The sequence below is a fragment of the Nothoprocta perdicaria genome, unplaced genomic scaffold, assembly GCF_003342845.1.
Source record: "Nothoprocta perdicaria isolate Ctin4 unplaced genomic scaffold, notPer1 scaffold_133, whole genome shotgun sequence".
Classification (NCBI taxonomy): domain Eukaryota; kingdom Metazoa; phylum Chordata; class Aves; order Tinamiformes; family Tinamidae; genus Nothoprocta; species Nothoprocta perdicaria.
In genome coordinates, this window is record NW_020454461.1 from 466,893 (window position 1) to 491,560 (window position 24,668).

The 24,668-nt window shown below is 36.2% G+C and overlaps 2 protein-coding genes across 3 annotated transcripts in view; both read left to right on the forward strand.

Annotated features, from left to right (window-relative positions):
- Positions 1–1,215: 1,215 nt before the first annotated feature.
- On the forward strand, positions 1,216–20,641 carry GKAP1 (G kinase anchoring protein 1). 2 transcript variants are annotated; one of them, XM_026033817.1, is made up of 12 exons: positions 1,216–1,302; positions 4,132–4,388; positions 6,195–6,338; positions 11,005–11,082; positions 12,573–12,705; positions 13,334–13,356; positions 14,057–14,209; positions 14,570–14,671; positions 16,226–16,289; positions 17,763–17,833; positions 18,691–18,768; positions 20,547–20,641. In XM_026033817.1, the coding sequence occupies exons 2-12, from the start codon at positions 4,182–4,184 to the stop codon at positions 20,592–20,594; spliced, it is 1,101 nt and encodes a 366-aa protein (XP_025889602.1). In that variant the 5' UTR covers positions 1,216–1,302; positions 4,132–4,181; the 3' UTR covers positions 20,595–20,641. The 2 variants fall into 2 exon arrangements, with proteins under 2 accessions (XP_025889602.1, XP_025889603.1); XM_026033818.1 differs by lacking the exon at positions 11,005–11,082.
- A 3,023-nt stretch (positions 20,642–23,664) lies between these two features.
- UBQLN1 (ubiquilin 1) overlaps positions 23,665–24,668 on the forward strand; it is a 20,086-nt gene continuing 19,082 nt past the window's right edge. The window contains exon 1 of the mRNA XM_026033789.1: positions 23,665–23,745. Coding sequence (XP_025889574.1) covers positions 23,665–23,745 — 81 coding nt within the window. The remainder of the gene's footprint in view (positions 23,746–24,668) is intronic.

Genomic DNA, 24,668 nt, shown 5'->3' on the forward strand with positions numbered 1-24,668 from the left:
CCCGCTCGGGAAACCGCTCGCCCCTGGCCGGGCCGGGGGCGGCAGGTGCCGCGGAGCTGCCGGTGGTGCCCGGCGAGCGGGCAGCGCTCGGGCCGCGCCGCAAGCCGCGGGCAGCCGCCTGCGGACTTGGAGCCTCTCGGTCGCTCCGTGTGAACTTCCCCGCTCACTTGTGCCGCGCCGCGGGAGGCTCCCGCTGCCGCCGCGCCGCTTCTGCCCCTGCGAGCGCCGGGTCGTGGCCTGGCCCMTTCCCCCTTGCACGGCGGGGAAGCGGCCAACGGCCGTTCGCGGGGTGGGGGGCGCGGGTGCCAGTGAGGATCCCGGCAGCGGCCCGTTAAACGTCTTTGTTAAAGGTGCTTATATGTCTTGGTTCGGGATGCGAAGAGGCTCTTTTTAGAACGTTCTTCCTCAGAAACAAATTTCTAAAGTGAAGCAATATGTGCATTGCTTCTTAAGCATGTTTCTTATTCAGATTTTCCTTTCTTTGTAGTAACTACCTTGACTCTTAAGCAATTCCAGGGTTTTGGATTGGTTTAATGCAGCCCTGTGGCTTCTGAGCAAATAACATAAGATAAAGGTGGTTTAAAGTGAGAAGGCTGTCACGCAGTCAGGGGATTGAAACTTCCTATCAGTGTGCTTGATGAGGACAGGTAGGTTCCGTCTGCTGTGCAGACAGCCAAAGATCAACGTGTCAGGTGTGGAAACTGCTAGAGTTGACCAGGGTCAGTAGATATGGGAGATGTTCTCTTTTTGTGTGTGTTTTTGTTTCTTTGTTTTTAAGCCTATTGTGTATGTTAGTGGTATTTCAGGTGTATGAGTAAGTATGGAAATGTGCTGTAATGCCAGGTGGTCACTGTGCATAGAAGCCTGTGTTATAAAGGGGGCATCATTGGTTCTTTAAACAAGCAGATTTTATGTGGGAATTAGTTTTAACGTGTCCGYGTCCGGTTTTGAAGGTTTCTGAAAATGCGTGTTTCTGTTGGCAACCCTTCTTCTCCAGTGAAGACAGAGGTGGCAGCGGCTTGTGCTTTGGACACCACGTGCGGAACCGGCGAGTCATTTCACAGGAGGCTGCGGGCCGCAGCCGGCGCTGCCAGGGCGGTGCCGTCCGTCCGCGCCCGCCTGCCCTTCGGGTGCCGCGTGCCAGGCAGCTCCGGGCCAGCGCGCTCCAAGGGAAGCTCCCGCGCCCCGAAAAACGCCTTTGTGAATAGGCATTGGCGTCTGAGTGCCTGTTCTGCGTGGCTCCAGAGGAGCGTTTGAAAGCTCGGTGTTTGGAAAGCTGCATTGCGTACAGCATGAGAGCTGGTGTGTTTAACTGCTACAAAATCAAGTTACCCTAGTGCCCTATGAGTATGATACTTCTATTGCTGTAATCCTGTTACATCGTGCCTAAAATTAGATTGAACCTTTTCAGGGTAGTGACCTATCTTGGGTTTCTGAAACGTACCCTGTACACATTAGGGCACTGAAGTTTAAAAAGATGCCTTTTCATTTCAGTTGTGTCACAGTTTAACTTCCTTAAATATGTCTCCTTTTTACCGAGCACTCTGCTCTTGCAGATCACTATTGTCATGCTAAATTAATACATAAAATGTATCATAAATGGAACTAACTTGGAATAAGTTACTGTTTTAGAATATTAAAGTAACCCATTTAAAGTTTGAGAATTGAAGGTAACCCAATTATGTAGTGATCTGGAATGATTTGTAGAGGATTTTAACCTCTCAACTAGTAAAGCAGTAAAAAATTCATACTTACAAAGACAACAAGTGATATTAAATCATCATCTTGAAATTATATGGTAGGTGTGTATGATTCTTATGCTGATGATGTGCAAGTTTAAATAAATTTTGGCTTATGGAACTGCCCACAAAATCTTACAACTTAAAGCAAACTGCACGCGTATTTTAATTATTAGTCTGCTAGTCATCTACAAGGTAGAAAGTTTTAAAACTAGCTCGTAAATTGTTGCCATCTGTGTAAAAATGCTGTAATGATTTTGAAGTCCCTTCCTTAGGGTTCTTTTAGGATAGTCCCTTTAGGATAGATGTGAGTGATCTTAAAGGGTAGATACATTCTTTATATAAAAATACTCTTCTATGGCAGGTACTAGCACCACAGAAATAGGAACAACTTCAAATATCAATGCCTCTTTTCTTTGAGGTATTAAAAACCTGTTTGTGTCACTGGCTTGTTTTGTTTCTTTTTGCACCTCCTGGTGATGTGTTTTTGTTTCTTCTGGCTGCTCTCTGGAGAGGAACTATGTTGTATTTACAAAAGCTGTCTTTGACCAACAGGCTATTATCAACTTGCAGAGTTTCTTAGACTGACATATTTTTATTTAAAGGCAGCCTGAGATGACTTTTTTTCCCCTTGTTTTATTTATTTATTTATTTATTAGTCGTAGTTTGATTTGCAAAATTTAAAAAGAAAATCCCTTCTGGTGTTTTAACGCATCTTCCTTCCCACCCTGTCACCACTCACTGTGGGTGCCAACCAGAGTATGACAGTGAAGGTCTGTTCTGTGACCAGGAGCAGGAGAGAGAGGGAGGTTTAAGCCACATTTCACGGTTACACAGTGTTTCAGCTTTAGGGGCAAGCTTCTTATTTATTTATTTATTTATTTATTTATTTATTTATTTATTTATTTATTTATTTATTTATTCAGTATACTCATAAAGGACCTAACTGCAATCACTGCAGCTTATAAAGAGAAAAAACTTTTTGTCCACACAATTTAAAAGCTTTTGACACCATTAACAGCTGTGAATGTAATGAAGACTCTGTGGTGCTGCTTTTAACTATATATGTGGAGAACAAAATATATCACCATTGCTGCGCAGAGTTTTTAATGGGCGGAGTCATAGCACAGCATGTTAACTTTCTTGTGCCAAATGCAGTAGAGAGTGTCCTTTTTTTGTTCTTAGGACAGGTGTCGTGTCTAAGGCAACATACAAGCCCTTGTTGTCATGACTGAGCACTTGCCCCTGCTGTGTTGTGTGTGGTAGTGGTGTTCTGAGTTCCAGGTTTCAATTTACTGTGTGTTTCAAGGTAGTAACAGTACATTTCTACCAGCTGCAAGCAAAGTCCTAGGCAGGCTAACTATAGAGTTCTTGAATATAAAAATGCATTAATGAATTTTTGAAAGAAATGTAATCAGGTATATTCTGTAGGACAAAAAAAATGGTATTTGTGGTAGCCATTACTTCTCTGTAAATTTGAGTGGAGCAGTATTAGTTTACTTTCTAGCTCTTTCATCTCTACAAGGTGAAATGTAATATTCCTTTTAAAAAGTTCTTTTGGATAATGGTCGCTGTAGCACTATTGTTTTCTGTTTGCATGTTTGAGTATCTTTAGAGCATCTACAAACTTATCTTTGAGAAAGTCTGGAATTCAGTGCTTTTTTATTTACTTATTTTTTGAATCTTGAGTGGATTTTCATGTCATTCTGTAACAATAAGTTACAGCAAAAGCAACACTTTCATGGACTTTTCAAGAAGACATTCAACTCATTATCTTACAGTTACCAGGCTGTAAATATTCCTTTCAAATAGCTATTTCATAAAGTAGGAAGTTTATATGTTACCAGAGTTAACTTGTAATAGATTAACCTACTTCTGTTTTTTTATGAAATTAATACTCAGATGAAATGTCTTAACTTTCAGTCCTCTCTCCTAGTTAATCCTGGATCCTAATGCTCCTGGATGGAAAAAAAAATGCAGTTTCATTAAACTGTTCTTGTGCTTTTTTGTGCTATTTTGCTTTTATCCCAGATAAACTGTAAACTGTTTCATTGGGATACATGTGTTGCTTACAACTGCAGGGCTGCAAGGCGTAGCAAATATACCCCTGGTTCCCTGCACTCCCATCAAACATATCCTCCATGTGTTGTCTTAAGAATAAGTGCTCCTTTTTCTTACCCTAAAGTGCTGCTTACCCTAAAATGAACTTCTTTCTCGTGAGCCTGCCTCTGTATAATATCTGCTTACTTGCTTTCTCAAATCATGCGTTTATCAGGCTCCAAGATTTGCATCTGAAAATGCTTTTGGAGCACTACACAGTCCTCTGTTTAGAACATGGAAGCCAGTTTGGCCAAACAATGTTTTAATACTTGTTTCTATGCTACTTTTCTAGGAAACCTAATAATTAAAGAGACGCCATCTCAGTAGAATTTCAGACTTGCAATGGCATCTGCTGTAATCAGTTCAGTTGCTACCACTGCATCTCGTTTTGCTTTGCTACAACTAGACAGTGATACAGATTCAGAGTCTGGAAATGGCAGAAGCCAAGGTGCTGGTAAATCTAAAGCTTCAGGAGGGAGACCTACAAATGAGAAGAAACGAGAAAAAAGAAGAAAAAAGAAAGAACAGCAACAGAGTGAAGCTAATGAGGTAAAGAAACAGTGTTTTCAGTAATGAGTAAGATTCTTATCTATTAAAGAGTAAATATGAGGTAGATGCTGTTCTGTTTTTCTAGTTGCAGAGACATTTCAGATTTTCCATAGGCTTTAATAAAGGTTTGTTGTGTAAATGTACATGTAGTTTGATCCAACCTATGTCTGATCCTTCCTGCTATATAATTTGATATTCTGAGTTAGGATACCCTGCTAGTTTTTACTTTTATTATTACCAGAAATCAAACATTGAATAGTTAATTACTGATGCAGAACATGATCCTTGCTTAAAAAACAGTTGCTGGAGAACAATTGTTTTCTAGCGTATCATAGATAATCATTTTAGATGCCTGCTTGACAACCAAGCATGTTAGAATTCAAAGATTGTTTTATATATATATATGTGTGTGTGTGTGTGTATATATTTAATAATCTGGTAACTAGACCTGCCTACTTTGTCTGAAGAGCTTTAAAAACTGTTTACTATAGCTTTGCCTCTAAGTCTTTTTCATCACTCCAGCTCTTGAAGTGATTAGATCTGGAACTTTATGGAGGAATGGCCGTAGTGTTCTTCTGGCATTTGGCTCTTAAGCCTAAGGTTAAACAGAAACTGAGAAGTGAGACTGCAATAATTTTCTCAAATTACGGGTAGATGGACTATAAACTACTCTATTTTTGACAAATGCTATCTGAGAACTCCTCTGCCCAAAACTCTACAGGTCTTTTTATCTTTTTCTTTTCTTTTCTTCTTCTTTTTTTTTTTTTTTTTTTTTTTAAATAATGTGGGCTGTAAAGTTAAAATCTTACAGAATGTAAGCATCTGCATTAATGCTAGGTTAAAAAAAGAAAAAAAGGAAAGGAAAAAGTCTTGGCAGCTCTTTTGATACTTTCTGATATTTTGAGTTTAAGCTCTCTTCCCTGAATTTTGTGTGTGTCTGTGCAAATTCAGTACCATACACAACTTCTGCATTACATAAACTTAAATTTGTTGACTGGCAAATTGTGTTTAATTCTGTGATAAAAAAGATACGAACTAGAGCTAATTAATTTTCTGCACTCTAGAATCTACTATGCCTCTGCTGCAGTCCACTGAAATAGTAAGTTAGAAAGGTTGTACCAGTGTTCCTGCCAACATTGTGAACTGAAAAAATGGAGCAGAGGGTGAAATGGAGGTGCTGGTAGCGCTGGTAAAAAAGGAGGAGTCAGTACCTCGGAGTAGAGTATGTGGAGGAGAGAGCAAACAAATGTGAGCTACCTGCACTAGCACTTGGTTGTGAGTAACTTAGAATGAGCTCCCATTTCCAGAAGGTTTTGTGACACCATGTAACAACCACACATGAAGGGTAATATCCCCCTGCTGTCCTTGGTTTAGCTTCTAAGACATATGATGATAGCTTTTCTTCCTTGCTGTGGCTTTAAGTTAAGGACATTCCTGACTTTGAAGTGATAATAGATTGTGAGGATCTCTATTTTCACTTAGTGCTAGGACTGGAATGTCAGTTAATGTTTAAGCTTGAGCAGTGAATGTTGTCTTTTATTCTGAGCTGTGAAATTTGAAGGTTACTCATTCACTGCTCTTTATTTATTTATTTATTTTTGTAATTATGTAAGGTATCTAAAAGGAATCTATATAAGGGATCTAAAACAAACTTTATGGTAGATTAAGCAAAATAAACTACAGAATAAGTTAAAGTACACTTAAATCTATTCTCATATATGTCTGAATGTCTTTTCTATTAAAGCTGTTGCTAAATATTTGTTAATATTCTGGTTGATGTTAAAAATACCTTGTTTTGTTTCTTAGCTCAGAAATCTTGCTTTTAAAAAGATTCCTCAAAAATCCTCCCATGGATGCTGTCTGTCTCAGCACGAACAAACATTGCACAGCACAATGCAGAAGGATTCTCAGGAAGAAAATTGGCAAGAATGGAGACAAAGAGATGAACAGGTGCTTCTGATTGTATTACCTTTGTTTGGCATTCTTGAAATATGTTACTTTATAATGTTAAGTCCTGAAAATAGAGATATGTCTGGAAAGAAAGAAGTAACATAATGTCACATGGAATGAAACATTTCCTTGGAAGTCAAAGTTACATCTTCTGTCAAGTCCSCAGAATGGCTGTTACGTATATTGCTAGCTTAAACCGGAACATACTCCTTCTTGCGTATCTCGTAACTGGGATGTGGAACCTGGAGGTAGGAGGCATCTATATGATTTGGAGAAAAGTGGAAGATATTGCTATGGGGGGATGTTGGAGGGTTGTACTGGGAGAGAAGGTGAGAATCTTGGTGGAGCAAGGTATATGGATGCACAGTACAGATCCRTTGTGGAAAGAGGTCTTTTGTAAGTTCTGTTAGGAATGTGGTAACTAGTTCTGTGCTAGCTAGTCAAAGTTGACATGGTTTTGATTGCTTACCTTCTTTCCAGAGACAAATGAGAATCTCTGTTTTTCTGTTTTGGTAATTGTATCACTATTAGAATTCATTAACACTTAAATAATAGAGATAAAGCAGACTGTCAGTGCCTATATAAAAGCTAATAATGTCCTGTTTTTACTGTGAGCCACCTTGCCAAAGCCACCAAAACCAGAAATTCCTCCATTGAATAAATTTGATTCAAAACAGTAAAATATTTTTTGCCTTAAACTGGTAGAATAGTTTATACTGTTGCAGTGATGTCAGATAGCAGGAGTACTTGCAGTGGGAACTCACCACCTTCTTTTTTGACTGTATCAAAAAGGAACATTTAAAAAACTACTACTGAAGACAAGATAGTGGTTTTCTTGTATGATGCTGTACATGAATATTTTGGATTATTTGCAGTGTTTTGACTAATTTTGATAGAAATAATATATATGGATGAATAATTACTTTAGGCCCTTGCCAGTAAATACACTAAAACAAATGCTTCGCTATACTTTTTTTTTTTTTTCCTAACTTCTATTTAAATGACYGTGCTTCAGTTTTGTGGGTTTATTTTATCTATAACTGATTCATGCAGAATTCACTGTGGGTAATACAGTGAAGGTACGTTTTGAAGTATTCGATTTTCTGCATACTCTTTCATGTGACACTTTTACAACTAGATTTGGAAGGTATTGTCTGCAGTTACTGAACTTCATATGCTAGCAGCTACCAGACTGCTRTCTTTTACAGAAACATTTTTTGATGTGTGTCTCATCAGAAAGATTGGATTGGATTGTTTCCTGTTTAATTAAGAAGAAATAGAGAAATTTAAAATGACAGATGATTAAAATTTTATTGCATGCCTTGAGTACAGAAGCTTGCTAATGCTTTGGTATGTGTGCTTCTTGGAACAGAGCATAGCCGAGTTTTCAGTTCTCCAAATAGATTTCTGCATTATTTCCCTAGCAGTGTAACAATGGAAGTGGTCAGATAAAGCACACTCAGCTATGAAAGAGTTGATGACATGTAGGCTGCCTGCTATAGTCTTGAAGACATTTTCTATCCCTTTACTTAGCGAGAAAGGAATAGTCAAGTGATTCTCAAGACTGGAGCCCAGACTGTTAAACTTTAAACAGCTTTGTACAGTCATGGTGGGCTGAACATAAAGAATGAAGTTACAGTATGCATTGTAAATATTCTCCCAAGAAGTTCTGTATTGACCTTTATTTTACTAGGAAAAAAGTTTAATGAAATAGTTGACATTGGCATGTTRATCTGCAGTGTCACCCGAGGAACAATAAACTTTCAATATCTGTAGCTATATTTTGTTTCACCTATTAGTATTTTAATCAACAGCTTTAGAAATAACTTGCACATTTTTTTGTTCAGGTTCAGAATCTTGTTGCCCAAATAGTGCCATAATATTTAAATTTCAGGAAATGCATCCCATATTACCTTTTTAAAGTAAAAAGTTACAGTATTTGTGTGTTATTCATGTACTCATGTTACTCATGTGAAATTATTACTTACTAGTTGAGTTTTTAAAAATATGATTTCAACTATCTACTTTCAAGTTGACTACTCTGATTAAAGAATTGTGCTGATAAGGTAAATTTTACAGATTAAAGATGGAAGGTATCATTGTAAGATACTTGTGTTGAATATATAGTGMTGGGTAAAGAAAAAAAAGTCACATCTATCTAGTCTGAACACAGACTCAGAATTGATAATTACTGAGGGTTGCAGGTATTACTTTTCCATTGTTGTAACACAAACTTGTCCAAAACAGTCCATTCTGTTGCTTTCTCTCAGCAAGACAAGAGGAGAAAGGCATGGGGTGAGGCACATCTAATTTCTATGTAGTGTTTYCACTAAAATACTCTAAAACAGGATCATACTTAATATATGAGAAATAGTGACTCTGTTACTACACAGTTTGACTCCATAGAGAGCATACCCTGTTCATGCGGAGGAACTGCATGGTTTTTACCTTCCAAATTTATAAGAAGTGCTGTCAGGCACTTTTTACTTTTAAAGGATTGCCAATATCTGTCTTGCTATTACATAATTATATAGTATAAGAGATACTGTATAATTAAGATGGCAAGGATAGTGCCGCTCTTCCATCAGCAGTGTTTTAAGAAAGAGTCACTGTAAGAGTAGTTTGCATGGATCTCAACTTCAAACAGAGTACCAGGCATGTGCCAGGGTTGTCTGTTGGCTTTGCACCTCCCAGCCCTGCCTGCCCCCCGGCTCTGAGTATGTAAGTAGAGAAACCTCTGGTGAAACCCAGGTCATGGGCTGGTTTAGGTGACACTGTCTGAAGGCCTCTGCCCGAGACGGTTGCGTAGAGAAGCAGAACTGAAGGTGCGTGGGAAGCAGGGGCAGGTGCCTGGCTCTAGGAGCTAAGGTGCTCGGGAAAGAGATTGGGGAGCAGCCACCTTGGCTTCATAGTGCCTGCTTCACACCTACAGTCCTGTCCTCAGCTGAATGACTGTTATACATATAAAATATAGTAAAATTATTACTGTATTGGGGATCTTGGAATGCTTTTTTTTGTGAAATTGTTTMATTTTCATAATTGTACTGTGGTAGTGCTAGGTCTTTATTTGGATTTTGTGTATTAAGTTGCTTACAATGTGTAAAGACAAAAATCCTAAGTTGTGCTTCACTGTAAGCTTAGTGTAATTATGCATATTTTTTTTAGTAACCTTTTGCCTTTTTTTCATCTCTGTTCTCCTTTTTGTGTTTATATTGAACTTTTCAATGCAGCAGACAAGTCTTAATTTTTGATAGGTAAGTTGATAGACAAGATACATAGGACCAGACTGGATTCAACAGCTGGTATTTCACTTTAGCCACAAACTACTTAAAACTAGAAATAATATCATTCTGCAGCCTAGAAAAAATCTTCTCTCAGATTGTGTTGAGAGAATAGTGTGTTGAAAATAACTGCTTAAAAAGAGATGACTGTCACTGTGTCTCTTTCTTTACTGATTCTCAGAAAGGAGGAAAAATAAAAAGACTTCCTTTTGGCAAGACTGGTTGTATGACTCGTTGATAAATAATTACAAAAACTGGTTATGCTTTTAGACCATGTAAGGTTTTCTTTTCTTTTTTTTTTTTTTTTTTTTTTGCATACATAAGGAATATGACAATGCACAAGTCTTTCAGAGCTTACAGAAAAGCTAGTGTATGTCAGGTGGGTAGGTAGTATGCCAAGGTGGATAAAAGTATGCCAAGGCTGGTTAAGGCTAGCTATTTATTTGATTTAACAGCTAGTGTAGTTTATTCTTGAATGAGTAATAGTGATTTAATTTCACTTTGGAATTCAAAGAACAAGAAAATGATACTTTTTTTTTTTCTAGCTAATATTTCAGACATGGGTATGAAACAGAGCTGTTCTGAAGAGAGTAATGTTTCCATTAGTGATGTGAAAGCACATCACTTTGAGGACTGTAGTGATCATTACAACAGTAGTTCTGAAAGGCTTAGAGTTATTGCATGTTTTGATAGGCCTGTGGATAATTATTCTCCTAGAAGCTGAAGCTAKTCTTACCCCTAAGACTGGGTATTGTTCCCTTCATTCATTGTATTTTTCTTAGTTCTATTTGCTTCTCAGTAGATCATGCTTARAAGATTTCCATTTTCCTTTCTGTTTCTCAGGGAAATATATGTACTTCCCTCTTATTTTCTCCAAAGTGAAAGACAAAGGACCATTTAGACTTGATTGACTTTGTTCTCAGGTGGGGTGGGAAAAGGTATTAGTTGTTTAGTGCTTAGTTTAATCTTTCCTGTGCTGTAATCTTTCCAAAGAGCTGTTTGGCTTCTTAGTAAACCTTTTACAGTGATATTCTTCATACCTTTAACATACTTCTGTCTTCATATTCTGAAACACAAAAAGAAAAAAAAAAGTCTTAAAAATCTCATGTAAATACATTTTGAAAATAGTAACTGAACTGACATTAAGATGAGCACAACTTAATATACAGTTGCATAGTACAGTGTTCTGAAGCAGACTATTTCTTATGGAACAAATAGATATATTAATTGCTAATGTCATATGTCACACTGTATCAAGCTTTTGGACAATTGTAATAATTACATATCCTGAAAATGAAATTTCAGTGTGGTTTTAGTGGTTTGGTCACCTTTTTTTTTTTTTTTTTTAACAACATTGTCACAAGGAATATGTTAATTTTCTTCAGCTGACATCTGAAATGTTTGAAGCAGATCTTGAAAAAGCACTGCTGCTAAGCAAACTGGAATATGAAGAACACAACAAGGTATTTGTGGGATTCATCCTGGTGTAAAAGCTGTACAAGTGTAAGGCGTGAATTTATAAATAAATCACCTGGCAAAAATGATACTGTTTTTGTGTAACTTTGTTTGCTGTTCAAATGTTTAAGAAGACAGAGGTATATTAGCTTTGAAAGAAACCATATATAATAATGTTATGCTTTTAAATAGTTGCATAAAGGTAGAAAATTAGTTTAAACTTCTTACTCTTTTGACACTGAAATTTGGAAAGTACAGCAAAGGATCCTGTCTGTATTTCCTTAGAAGAAATCCATCACACTTGGCAAGGCAAGGAAACAAAACACTTCTTTAGGCCCTTAAGTATTAGGTATGTTTAAGTCTTGTACTTTCATTAATACTTTTTCTGTTGATACATATTTTAGTTTTAATAAGTTGTCTGTGTCTTCTGTGAGCTGATGAGGATGTAATTTTCTGAGTACCTAGTGAACACCGGAGAATTAGTTACTAAAACATTTTGAAAAAATATATACTCAAATGAAATGTAAGCATCTAACCATTTTTTATTGCAGTTAAGTTGGGAGCCTTGAAATGCTATAGAAATATTTAGGATGACTAAAGAAACAAAAATTACATGCGTAGATTTGTGCAAATATTTTGTTCAATACTTCAGTTTGAGGGAATATCATAATTCTTAAAAATTCTTTTTTTTTTTTGACTTCTATATTTAAAGCTGTTTTTTAAAGTGAAAACTGTCCTTGGACATAGGAAAAAATATTGATTTTTTTTTTCCTTTTTTTGAGTGTAAACTTCAAGAACAATTTAAAGTTCTATATAAAGTAATATACAGTATGCCTGAGTAGATAAGCAAGTTTACAGAAAAATCATCATTTCACTTCGACTTCTCATCCTTGCTTTCTAAATAATAAGCTTTTTCTTAAGATTATTTTTGCTGTAAATCTAGGACATATTAACAATTTGCTAAGAATGGCAATGTAATGTAGACAGGAAGAGTAGAATTCAGGTTACGTGCATACGGGCATACCTGGATGATTTCAGGGTAGGAGRTGATTTTGGCTGAGCACTGCTGTGCAGTAATAGCAGTGGGAATCCTGGTGAATGGGTAAGCACATTTTAAGAGTAAAATGAAGATGCAATAGAACTGCCTTTTTAAAGGAAATGTTAACCTACCCTGTATAACACTCTGTGTTCATGTGTGCATTTATATTCTCAGSCTATCAATGTTTGAATAAAACCTTACATGGAAGATAGGGAAGTTGGATAGATACTTCACTGGTTATTTAGTAAACAGCAATACTCTACTTTAGTGAAGCCAGTGCTTAATCGCTATTATGCCTTGGGTTCTTTAAAGCAATCAGCCTGCAAATTACTGTTTAGGCTAAAAACTCTTTTAGTATACTATCACTGGTTTTGTTTCTCCGTTTTCCTCTATAAAGCTTCAGGAGAAAGTATTTGGGGTATTGAAGAAAATTATACCAGTGGGATTTTCTTTTTCCAGGAATATGAAAACATTGAAAATACTTCACCTCAGTTAAAGTCTATGAATAAGAAAGAGAAAAAGAAGAACCAGCAAAGAAAAGACAAACCTCGCACTGTGTGTCTGAAAGATTTTCAATCAGACAGTACTATAGGTATGCAGCTAGTATGGCTTCTTATAAGTTGTTTTCTACGGAATTCTGATAGTGTTTACACTAACAGCAAAACACCTTGTAATTGAAATCTAAGAGCTAAATTTAATTTCATAATAATGAACCGATTATAGTAGCAGGAAAAAGGGAAGAGGTTAAGGAAAGTACATGATTTTATGTGTTTTGGTGGGATAGAGGGGAGAYGCTCAAATACTCCTAGTGTGCAGAGAAAATGGAATTAAAAGACAGTTATTAGTATTCTGAAATCCAACTCAAAGGCACTAAGATATACAAGGAGAACTGGTATAAAACCTTAAGTAGAATTATATTTAAAAAAAAAAAAAGTTGCCTTCCACTTTAACTGAGGTAAATGATGTTTATGGAATAATACTTTTGATTATATTAGTCTAAAAGATCTGGAAAGTGATGCAGAATTAGGGTTTCACCTAAAACTTAGTATATGATTTTTCTAATGATACAGTACTTTTTGAGATGACAGTTAATGCAGGCAAAGTTACTGACAAATACAGTAGACTTCTGACCACTTTTCAAAATACCATACTTGAAAAATAGTCAGCTGTACAAGGTATGAGTAACTTGCTATTGATATTTTTTTTATTCCTTGTTTCAGATAACCTTGCTAAAAAACATGAGGTAAGCTCCCCCCCTTTTTTTTTTTTAAATATTTTTATAAAACTAACTCTGTTTAAAAKGTATTTATTTCAGAAATAATATGGTCGCTTTTGTAGCTCCCATCAGATATATATTCCAAAACTGTGTGATCTGCATTTGGAAAATATRTATGGACATTTGTAGACTTACTAGAGGAGGATATCTGCAGTTCTATCTGAGAACTTACTAAAGGCTTTCTTGGAACTAGCTTTTGCCTTCTTTAGCTTTCAAGGAAACTTTAACTTTGATGAAACTTACTCATTTAAAAATATGTTAAAATAACAATTTTAGTGCCAAAAAAGGAAACATAATAGGTAGGAAATAGGTAGGAAATACATTGGACGTATGGTCCTAAAGCTTTCAGAGGACAGAATTATTAATAGTAAAATAAAGCAGTGAACCAAGGGCACGGTACAAGTGTTAAAATTTTAATTAAATGCTTTGTTTAATCAAATTGTCAATTGTTGTAAACTGCTAATTGATTTCCTAACTTCTTCAGTTGGGATCCAATGTTGTCTAGGTAGAAGTTACAGTATTATTAGAAGGTACAACGTACAACAGTATCTGGACTTTTTGCTTTACCATAACTATCTGTTTTACCGWAACTACCATGTTTTTTTAGCTAAAAGTTGACTTATGGGTAAAGGAAACTGTAAAAAGTTATAGTGCTTATTTTTTACAGGAACAGAGTTCTGCACAGTCTTTATTACCTGATGGAGGATATTTCAATAGATTGGAAGATGATGGTCACAAAATACTTAAAAGAGAAAAAATAAGAGACCAGCTCACAGACTGCAATGGAATGGATAACTGTACATCTCATGAACGCAGTCAGGCATGTACAATAGCAGTCACTGAAGTGAAGAAGTTTGCCTAATGAAACTAATGATTAGAAGAAAGCACGAATTGAAAGAATGATAATCATAAAAGCACATTCTAAAAACTGTATTCTTTTATACTTGAAGAGAGATTTAAACTGTTTCAATTTTTTTAACAGAAAATTATTTAAGTATGTTTTGCTCAGCAGAACACAGCAGTACTTATTACTGCCTCCTATTCATCTCTCTTGTGTCTGTACCATCGGAGTGCACATATTTATTTTCTTTTCTTTTATATAACAAACAGGAATAAATTTTCTTTGCCAAGAATAGAGTTCACATGACTGAGTTGAGAAATAATGTTTCCTTGTTTATAGGAGTGGTTTTTGAAAGATGGAAAAACAGAGCGACTAAAACTCGAACTTGAAAAGAAAGATACAGAAATTCAGCAATTGAAAAATGTAATAACTCAGTGGGAGGTATGTAGCTGCTACTACCTTCAAGYAGTGAGAATTAAATCTGCCATGTAAAGTGCTTAGAGAGAGCAGTGTGTCATTTGTCAGATTTAAGGGGAGTTACTGAAAGTTGTCGCGCAACAATAATGGTATCATGTGTTCTGCTACATCTTTTACTGTTACATGCAAATGAGGTTGGAAATTAAATTCAGAATATTCTGAAACACACCAGGAAAAATATTTGCTTGTTAATAAATATCACAGTATTGCTCTATTCTCGACTAGTTAGGGAGAATGTCTTCAGGTGCTTCCATGTTTTCTTGCCCTGTTAGCATTGTCTAGATAGTATCTAGGGCAACCAGGGCAAGAAATTTTTCTTTATAAGGAAAATGTAATGAAACACCAAGTGATTAATTGGATTTTTGTTACAATATTTATTCCTTGTTTAGGGTAGTCTGAGCAGTTTGCCTGAATGGAAATTTTCTTATACCTTAACTGCAGATTTTTTGCTTGTAGTAGTGAAGACATAAACTTTAAGTAAACTGCCTTTGTTCTGTACTGGAGTTGGACTCTCCAAATTCATTTTTTTCTAAAGTATAAATCCATTTATATTTATCACTCTCTACTTCATGCAGTGCATAAGGATTTTGGTGAAATGAGGGGTGATTATGTATGTGTGTTTCACTTTATTAACTGTTCTAGAAAGTCTAACAGTTTTAAATGGTTATCAAAGACTGTGTTTAAATCTATTTGAGTATTTCCCATATTACATACCTCATCTATTAAAAACGTTCTTTCATTTCGTTGTTGTTCCTCTATGTATGAACAACATATATTACAAAAACAAACAAGCAGATAAAAACAAATGAACAAAACCTCCCTCTTTGAATTATTTACAAGAGCTAACCGGAGCAAACTGCCCATAAGCAGACCTGTGAAAGGGAAAAATAAGTATCAAGTTAAAACATGGGGCTTATGTTTTGGCCACATTGGCATTGGTGGCCAATTAAGAAAAAGGCAGCCCTACAAGGAAAGCATGTAGTCAACAAATAGGTTGGAAAATTCAACAAAAGTGAGTTTCCAGGTATAGAGTTTGAGAACTGAAAAGAAAGAATCTGTAATTTCAATAGTGTGACTTTTTAGTAAAAGATCTGCAGAGCTCTAGTGGACTTGTTTTAGTTGTCAGGTAATATGACAAACCATTTATTTTAAAACAGTATCCAGAAAACACATTATAATTGTTATGTGCTATATGTTTCAGGGGAGATATTATGAAGTTCTGGAAGCAAATAGGCTTAGAATACTTAGGCAGACCTGAATTATTCTTTCACTATCAATGCAGTGATATAACTTTTTMTTTTAATTTGTTGTAAGCTTTGTTGTGCTTGCCTAAATTTCTAGACTATTAGTTCATTATCTCACTTTTCCTTTACATTCATTTCATTGGCTGTGATTTAAGACAAAAGATTATTTCCAGAAATCATATTTTTCAACTCTGAAGTGTTTTAGCCGTGTTTGCTTTATAGAATATTTCTTTTATAGGATGTATATGTAATACTTCATTTTTATTAACACCAGGCAAAGTATAAGGAAGTAAAAGTAAGAAATGCACAACTTTTGAAGATGCTACAAGAAGGTGAAAGTAAGTAGAGCTTTTACAGGCAGACTCAAAGGTTTTTTCAAAGAGATGGAAAGCACTTTCAAAACAGATTTTTCAAAAGTGTATATAGTAACAGCTATAAGGAACTAGGAAGTTATGAATTTGCAGTGAAATAAAAATATAGACCACAAATGCTGTATTCTGGATATCGTTTGATTAAATCATCTTTTGAATTTTAGAAGCAGTCTTTCAAGTTTAAGCTGTTCAGTTGTATTTTAAACACAATGAGTCTTTGAATAAGATTTTATTTTGCAAATGACTTGATCTGATCTGGACTGACCTTACTGGACTCCCTGTTTAGACCTTCAAAGAAGTAGTTTGATCTTTTTTATATCTTTCAAGCCATGCTTTGAGCTGTAGGAAACATTTTATACTTAAGCAGAAGTTTTGCCAGATAATAGGACCAACTAAGGTAACACTGAAAAATTTTACATATGTAACTGATCGTTTTCCTTTTGTAAAATGTTTAATTGCTTTTATAATTGGTGTTAAAGATTGGGTATATCGTATTGGCATATCCTGTCATCTTTTTAAACTTATGCATAATTATCTATTAATTATCTTGATCTTGCATGATGAAGTGGTGCGTGTAAGACCRGACAAACTAAATTTCTTAATTTAGCTTCTAAATTCAGCTTCTTATTTGGGCTTAAATTCTGAACTAGGAAGGAGCTGCATGTTTTTGTTAAAATATGTTTACAAGGAAGCTACAGCTAATCTGGTTCAAATACTCGTAATGTGATTGAACACATTTTTTTTCTTGCTAGAACTTCAGGTCAATGTTTGAGACAAGATGAAATAGTCTCATCTTAAGAGGAAGGTGGTGAAGTTCTTGCTTGAGTGATTTCTTTTTTCCTGTGTTGGTGGAGTAGTACTGTGCCATAAAATAATAATTGTGTTTTTTACCAGGTTTATCTTCTGCAGATTTCAAGGTATTTTGCATTTTGGGGAGAGTATTGTTCACAGACGAATTGAGCATTGAAAAATCCTAATTAGTGTATATTGAGAATTTAAAATTATACAAAGGTGTTTTATAAATACTAAATAAATACATAGTTTAAATGTGTCCCTATCTTAAATATTTAATACTAGTCTGCATAGGTGTAGATAAGTTTCTCTAAAAAGCTTTATTGCTGGCCTAAGATGCAGCTTTCTGATGAGCTTTGTTCATAGCATTTGTCTTTAAAGTTCATACTGCCTACAGGGTTAAGTGTGGGGAAACTAGTATGAGGTTGGATTTAAATCTTGAGACCTTTTAAAGGTGCTGCTAATGGCACTGGTAACTAGTTATTTGCAATTATTATTTTTTCTCTTAGTGGAGGCAGACTTATAAAAATAATTAATAAAATAATGATACAGCACAATGTCTCCATGCTGTTGAAGGCAAGGACCTGTAAATCTAGAAAAATTCTCATGCTTGGTCTCTTTTTTTTTTTTTTTTTCTCCTCTCTATAGTGAAAGACAAGGCAGAAATACTCTTACAGGTTGATGAATCGCAAAGTATAAAAAATGAATTGACCTTACAGGTAAGTAAGGATTTCTTAATGTGAAATGTCATAAGTATTTCAAAGACAAGATTTATTTAAGGTAATTGGGGAGGGAAAGCGGGAGGAAAAGATTGAAGGAAGATGAAACAAGAAGTTGCTTGCAGCATAATATGTTAAATTTCACCTAGGCACGGTGTCAGAGTTTCATAAATTTCCAACTTGTTACACTGAGAGTGCATTCTGGAAAGAGAGCAGACTTCAACATGTCTAAAGGAATCTTGTCTTTAACGGTCCATTAAGAATATCATTCTCTGCCTTTGGTAGTCCAAAATGAGGAAGCTCAAAATCTAGAAGAAAATGCTTCTTTCCCTTTCTTGTTTTATAATAATAAGTTGGAAAATGCTAGTTTAGCAACATAACTATGCTATGAATTATTTATGGATGGTAGTTAGTAAGCCACTGGAGTGGAGAGAATGTAGTGTTTTTAAGCTTAGTTTTGTTTTGTAGTGACTATTGTAAACTGTTTCTAACTTCTTGGCATAAAACACTATTCRTTTTTGAGAGTGATATAATGTGGCTCATCTGCACTCCATAACATCATATCAGTTCAGTGTTGTACGAAAGGAACAGTATGTAGAGTCTAAAACCTGAAAAAGCTTYTTTTTCATATAACATTATAGAGGCAAACTAACAAACATTGATGGGAAATCAAGTCATTATGGAGTATCTTAATTGCACTTTCAGTTCACGCACAATCACAGTATCAAATCTTTCTTGAACACAGCATGCATTACCTTACCTTTTTTTTGTATAATGTAATGCTAACAGAACTATTTCCACTTGATAAACTTGTAAAGCGCATTTTGTAGATTAAGKTTTTTTTTTTCCCCCCTTAGGTAGCTGCACTTCATGCTGCATTAGAACAAGAACGATCCAAAGTGAAATTATTGCAGGCAGAATTAACAAAATATCAGGTATTCTTATTTTCTCTAGATGCAAGTTTGCCTGTTCTTCATGTAGTTGAAAATATTTCATAAGGAACATGCTCTCATCTGACCTGAGAGTTCTCTATTTTTTTCAAGTTAAAAAAAGTATCTCTAGCAGTTCATATTGTAGGGAAAAAAGCAAAAACAAAAAGCAGTAAAACTAGAACACAGTTTTGGCCCATAGCACTTTGCCACCTGTTTGGTACTTTAGAAGTTTTTGATATACCTGTAAATGTCCCACAGATTTCATGTTCTGCATGTAACTAAACTAGCACTAGAATATATACGTCTTTTTTTGCTACAGATTCTTTCCTGGGTTCTATATTTTCAGTTCTGTCTGTAGCCAAGTCTTTGTATGTAGGAGATGTCAAGCAAATGCTATTGTAATGTTGAAATGTGGGTGATTAAGATCAGTGACTTGCCAACTGTGCATTGTTTGATTCAACTTGATCACTAATGCAATTCAAGTTAGTGAGTTTCAGTTAACTTTCTTTTAGATTGTCTGCTCTTAAAATCCGTGGTTTGGGTTTTTTTTTTTTTCCATTATTCAATTTTCCAGTCCCCAGAAAATAAGAATTTGTACTGCTTTGCAGCTTATTTGACTTTTTTTTTTTTGTTTGTTTGTTTGTTTGTTTTTTACCTATGCAAAATGCCAAGGCAACAAGAAGAGTCTGTAGCTTGTAATGGAAATTTCTCAGATTGCTCTGTAGCCTTCTCAAGTCATCTTGTGTCAAGTTGTAACATGTCATTTGTGTTGGAATAATGTAATTTCACAAAAACTTACTAAGCTATAGTTATTCTTTTAGAGGCAACAAATCTTTTCTGATTACATCAGATTTCTGGGCCAATATTACATGGCATTCTGTACTTAATCTCCTCTCTTTGTTTGTCATTCACCACAAGCTCCTACTGCAAATTGTTTTGCAGCAGTTCCCAAGTACATGTTCTTGGTCATTCTCTTACAGAGGAGCTGAGTGCTTATACCCCTAATTAAAACTGAASTAAATATATTGTCACTGTCAAATTCAGTCATTCACATCATTACATAGAACCTCAAGTTCAGTTTCCTGCTTTTTTTTTTTCCCATGCTATCTCTGCTTTTGCTAGTATTTATTTTTCACATAAAGAAAAGTAATTATTTTGCGATTACGATAAATTAACAGAAAAACGGAAGAAAGATTTACCAAAAGAAAAAAAAGGTTTGTCTTTGCCTTAATTACACTTTAATGCAAAGTCATTGTTTCCATTTGTCTTTCTCTGTGGTTGTGTGTGGTATGTTTGTTTATGGAGGGTTTTTTTGTTTTTTTAATACATATTAGTCTTGCAGAGATCATTGCAAGATGATCTCTGCTTTTATTATCCTGCTTTTACTATTCTATCCCATACTCCTCCAGGACTACTACCYACCTTCTAGACCTACCTTCTTTATTGAAATACTGCTTTAAAACATTAGGAAGCTTTAAAAAAGTTAAACCATTTATGTGTAGGTTAAAAGCAAACAAAAAAGCAATAAAACAATATTTATATCCCTCAGGGCATCACCTCAGTTTGCATCCTACTGTCATGTATGTATGGATAGTTGTTTCATTGGTCTTTGTCCCATATAGAGATATACTCGTATACTTTAACATAATGAAAAATAATCAGGACTCATTTAAATTGCATTCAAGCTGTCATTCACACTATTTTAGTATGGAGAGTAACTGCAGATACAAAGCATTATTTCTAGTATAATAGCTAAACCTTGTTTTAATTCTCTCTTACAGAGTGGGAAAAAGGGGAAAAGGAATTCGGAATCTGACCAGTGCAGATGATCTCCTCTGTTAACAGATTCGAAGCAAAAAAATATCAAATCTTTCTTCAGGGTTTTGCAAAAATTATATATTTGTTGTACAACTGCTTGACTATACAGTTTTTGAAGGGAAATAAACAATTACTAGTTTGACTAACATTTGAATATTGATTTGTTGCACTTTCTCCTAATGAAAAATCAGTATTCCAGATGTGATAAAAGCTTTGTTATGTCATAACTAGTTTTTCATCATTCAATAAAACTTATTCTTCCATTTGTATGTTTGAATTCTGTCTTAGAAATTCTTAATTAAGAGTATCTCATTTAATGACTGTCAGTATACAAATGCATCAGCATGCAAATAACAAAAAGCACCACTGAAGGGAAGCAAAAAATGGGACAACTTATGCAAAGCCATTTTCTTCTGCCCAGCTTGGAAATCTGTAGATAATATCAAGTCATTATTTGCTCTCCCTGCATAGGACACCTCTGTTCTCTTATCTCCACTGTGTGCACCTTTGTGGGTTTCTGCCTAAAGATACCTGGGACAGCACATGCAGCTACCACACAGAAGGAACTTTTCTGTCCCTCAGCTCTGAAAAATAACGTGACTTGCTTCACAGCATAATCATAATAAACTCTTAATCTAAAGCTTAACCTGTCCCTACCGCCACCACCCTTGTGAACTGTTGGTGAATATAATGGGACTATGAAAATTCAGAATTGTTTGTGCTGCATTGAATGTGGTATGAAATTTGGGGACTTTATTTATATTGATAAGAAATACTGCCGATTACAAATAGAAGCTGGCTGAAACGAAACAGATTAAAAAAACAACAGAGAACATGGACATGATAAGAGATAGAGAAGGGAATAAGGAGAAAAGAAAGCAACATAAGTGTAGTCTTAAAAACAGAAAAAAAACCTCACCTTTTTAATTTACTTTGGAAGCAATGAGACATTGAGCACTTTGTAAAGCAAGGCATACGTATATGAGGACGCCACTTCACTGGGAGGTAGAAGAGGAAAACGTTAAAAAGGTATTTATAAATTCATGATATCAAAGACTTAACACTGTGAATCTGCAAGACTTTTATGGTTACTGGCAACTTCTAAAAAATAATAACATGGAGGTGCTAGCAGTGTAATAAAATTTCTCTTTAAGAAATCAGGCCTTGTAACTAATGATCAAGAAGATTTTGAAATACTATTGAAGTTATTCTGTGGCTGCACTGGTTTCTTTCTCCTCGGGAGGACCGGGGGAATGGAGCAGGGGTATTTTTAATTCTTGTTCAGACCACCTTTTGAAGATGACTTCCAAATACCATATCCTCACAACTGAATACCACTTTTCAGCATTTTTCAGTATTGATGTACCTGTGACCAAACAGAGACTGCAACATCTTGTCCCAATAGACAAAATATTAGATGGATCCAAGTAATTGCTCTTGTTCATGGTCTGATTCAGATCAAAACTGCTAATTCTTAGTGGAGTTTTGTTTTCTATCATTTGTTGTTCTGTAGAGATTATTTTCCAAAACATGACCAAGACTTCATGTTATCAAATCAGTAGTGCCTGTGATTTTATGGTGTCACCTTTATTTCCATTATGCCTCTATTTTTTTTGAGCAATTTTGAATTGTGGAATCCAGAACAGATGTATCATCCTAAAATCCAGTCACTGTTTCAGTTTATTATTAGAGTAGGTTTAATAAAGTTAATTTATATTTAAAAATAAGAATTATGAAGCTGTATTGCTTCAGCTGTCTACACCCCCAAAACTGGTTTCCACTATTCCTTAAAATTGTCTTTGTGTAAATTTAATATATTCAGTTGTCCCCTTTTTGACCACAGAAGACTCGTGACAGAAGACAGAAGGAGGTATTTGCTGTTTATCTGGTCACACTTTAGCTTGCAGCTTTTTTCAGTAAGCTTATTTAACTTATTCTAGAACAAGACTCTTCAGAACTGTTCTTCTGAAAACTCWGCAATGTGTGTTTTATTTAATGTGTGTTGTTCCTTGTTTAATGTCCTGTGAAATTAGACATTTATTCTTTTTCCCGTATGCATGAAGAATGCATAAAAATTTTTTAAAATATTCAGAGATGTAAGGAACGTTTTAAATATTTGTAAATATATGGAGTGTTGCTTTAAATATTCAGAAATCAAAGGAATGCTAAGTCTAGTTTATAGCAAAATTTTAAATATCTTGGATGTAAATTTTAATGTAATGATAACACTAGAGGCCTTATCTAGTTTCAGAATTACATCATTTTAACTAAAGGTGTAACCTCAGTCTGAGTTCAAGTAAACTGGTTCAAAAGCTTTTACTGATATTCTCAATTTGGTTCAAGTTGGCTTGAGACAGTATTCTGATGCAAATAGTCTGGTCACTGTATATTCATATTCAAGTGTTTGTTTTTATGTCTTTTTTTGTTTGGAGTGTTTTCGGCCAATTTAGGATGACTTTGCATTGATTTAAAATCAATTATCAAYAGAAAAAAATAGCAAATCGGAGATGTCTAGTCAGAGTTGAGAATTAAGGTGGAAAAGAAGTAAACAGTTGACTAAGTTGGGACTATTAGACAGAAGATTGAATTTTCCTCTTCCAAAGTATCATTTAACAAGAATCACTAAACAATTTTCATTATTATTGGGAATTATTAAGAACATTAAGTATTTTAGTTTGTGTGGATTTTTTTCTTCCTAACAAATAGAGCAATGTAATAAAAATAAGGGCACATATGAAATGCTTAGTCTTTTGCTTGGTGGCAGATATGAAAAACACTAGCAACTACAAACCAAATCCTGTCTTTTAATGACATATGCTTTAAAACAACTATGGAATTACTGCTGTCCTTATCCAGAAATGTTTAGTTCTGTGAATAGTTCACACTGCCCTGGCTGTCCTTACTAGAGAGGTGCCAGTGCTTTCGGGTTCCCTTTCAGAGGTGCCTGGCAGCTGTTGGTCGCCAGCAGTCTGTCCTTCAGCAAGGAAAGCTTGCGTGTCCTGCTCTGACAGGGGTTCTGTGATTTATGAGCTGAGCGAGTCGCCTAGTGTTTTGGGGTGCTGTGCAATGCACTCACTAGAAATGGCTGTCACGCTGGTGAAACAGGCCCCGAGGCCCTCAGAGTGCTATATCCTGTTTCGCTGCTGCCTGCTGCGACCCCGGGTAAGCGCTGGTCCAAACAAGCGCCTCAGCGCTGCACATGAGCTGCATGCTGGCACCAGTCCCCCTGTGCCTCTGAGTGCTGCTCAGAAGCAACCTACTTGTAGGCTACCAATGTCAATTAAACCTTTTAATGGACTTTAAATTGGCTTGGTGGAAGTGCTTTGGAGGGCTACAGCCACGTTGTATCGCTGATGATTCAGCATAAACCCAACCAATTTAAATTGTCACAGGGCTACCGAGACACTATCCCTGCAGCGGACCAAGCCAGCAAGTCCTCTGCTGAGGCAGGCCAGTGAGGCAAAAGGTAATTTGGTGTAATTCCTTATAGGATATTCCTTATAGGATAWGGAAGAAAAGGCATTGGCCTCTCACCATCAAAGCTATCCAAGCATTTGATGCTAAAAGAATTGATAGTGATGCCGCATCTCCCTGGCATTCAGAACCTAGCTTAGTGATGAGGGGTAACATACTTGGTACCAAACTGAACTGGGTTCTAAGACTAATGGATGTATTCAGTCTAGGTTTTGTTCCGGCTGTGTAATTCCCCTTTTAAAATAATAAATGTCTACGAGTGAGATGCGAAGTTTCCTCTCAAGCTGACCCGGCTTCCCAGAGCTCCTCCCCGCCCTCACTCCCCGCAGCACGTCCGTGGCCCCGCCCCCCACGCTCCGCCCGCCCGTTACAGCCCTCCCAACGGCTCTGCCGCGCTCGCTGCGCATGCGCGCGCCCGGCCCCGCCCGCTCCCGTGGCGGCGTGCCAGCGCATGCGCGGAAGGCGGGGCGGGCGCCCCGCCCGCGGGGCCAGCCCCCCTTTCTAGTACCTTCCCCGCTGCGCCGCGTCATCAGCGCGCGCCGCGGCCCGGCCGGGCGGTTTCCGTTTAGCGGCGCGGGAGCCGGTGCCGCGGGGGCGCGAGGTGCGGAGCC

Bases quoted from the DNA above. Each gene is read 5' to 3' on its own strand.
- GKAP1 (XM_026033817.1), top strand. From the start codon at position 4,182: ATGGCATCTGCTGTAATCAGTTCAGTTGCTACCACTGCATCTCGTTTT. The intron at 14,672-16,225 runs GTATGTAGCTGC...TATTAACACCAG, and splicing joins ATGTAATAACTCAGTGGGAG to GCAAAGTATAAGGAAGTAAA. The intron at 16,290-17,762 runs GTAAGTAGAGCT...TCCTCTCTATAG, and splicing joins GATGCTACAAGAAGGTGAAA to TGAAAGACAAGGCAGAAATA.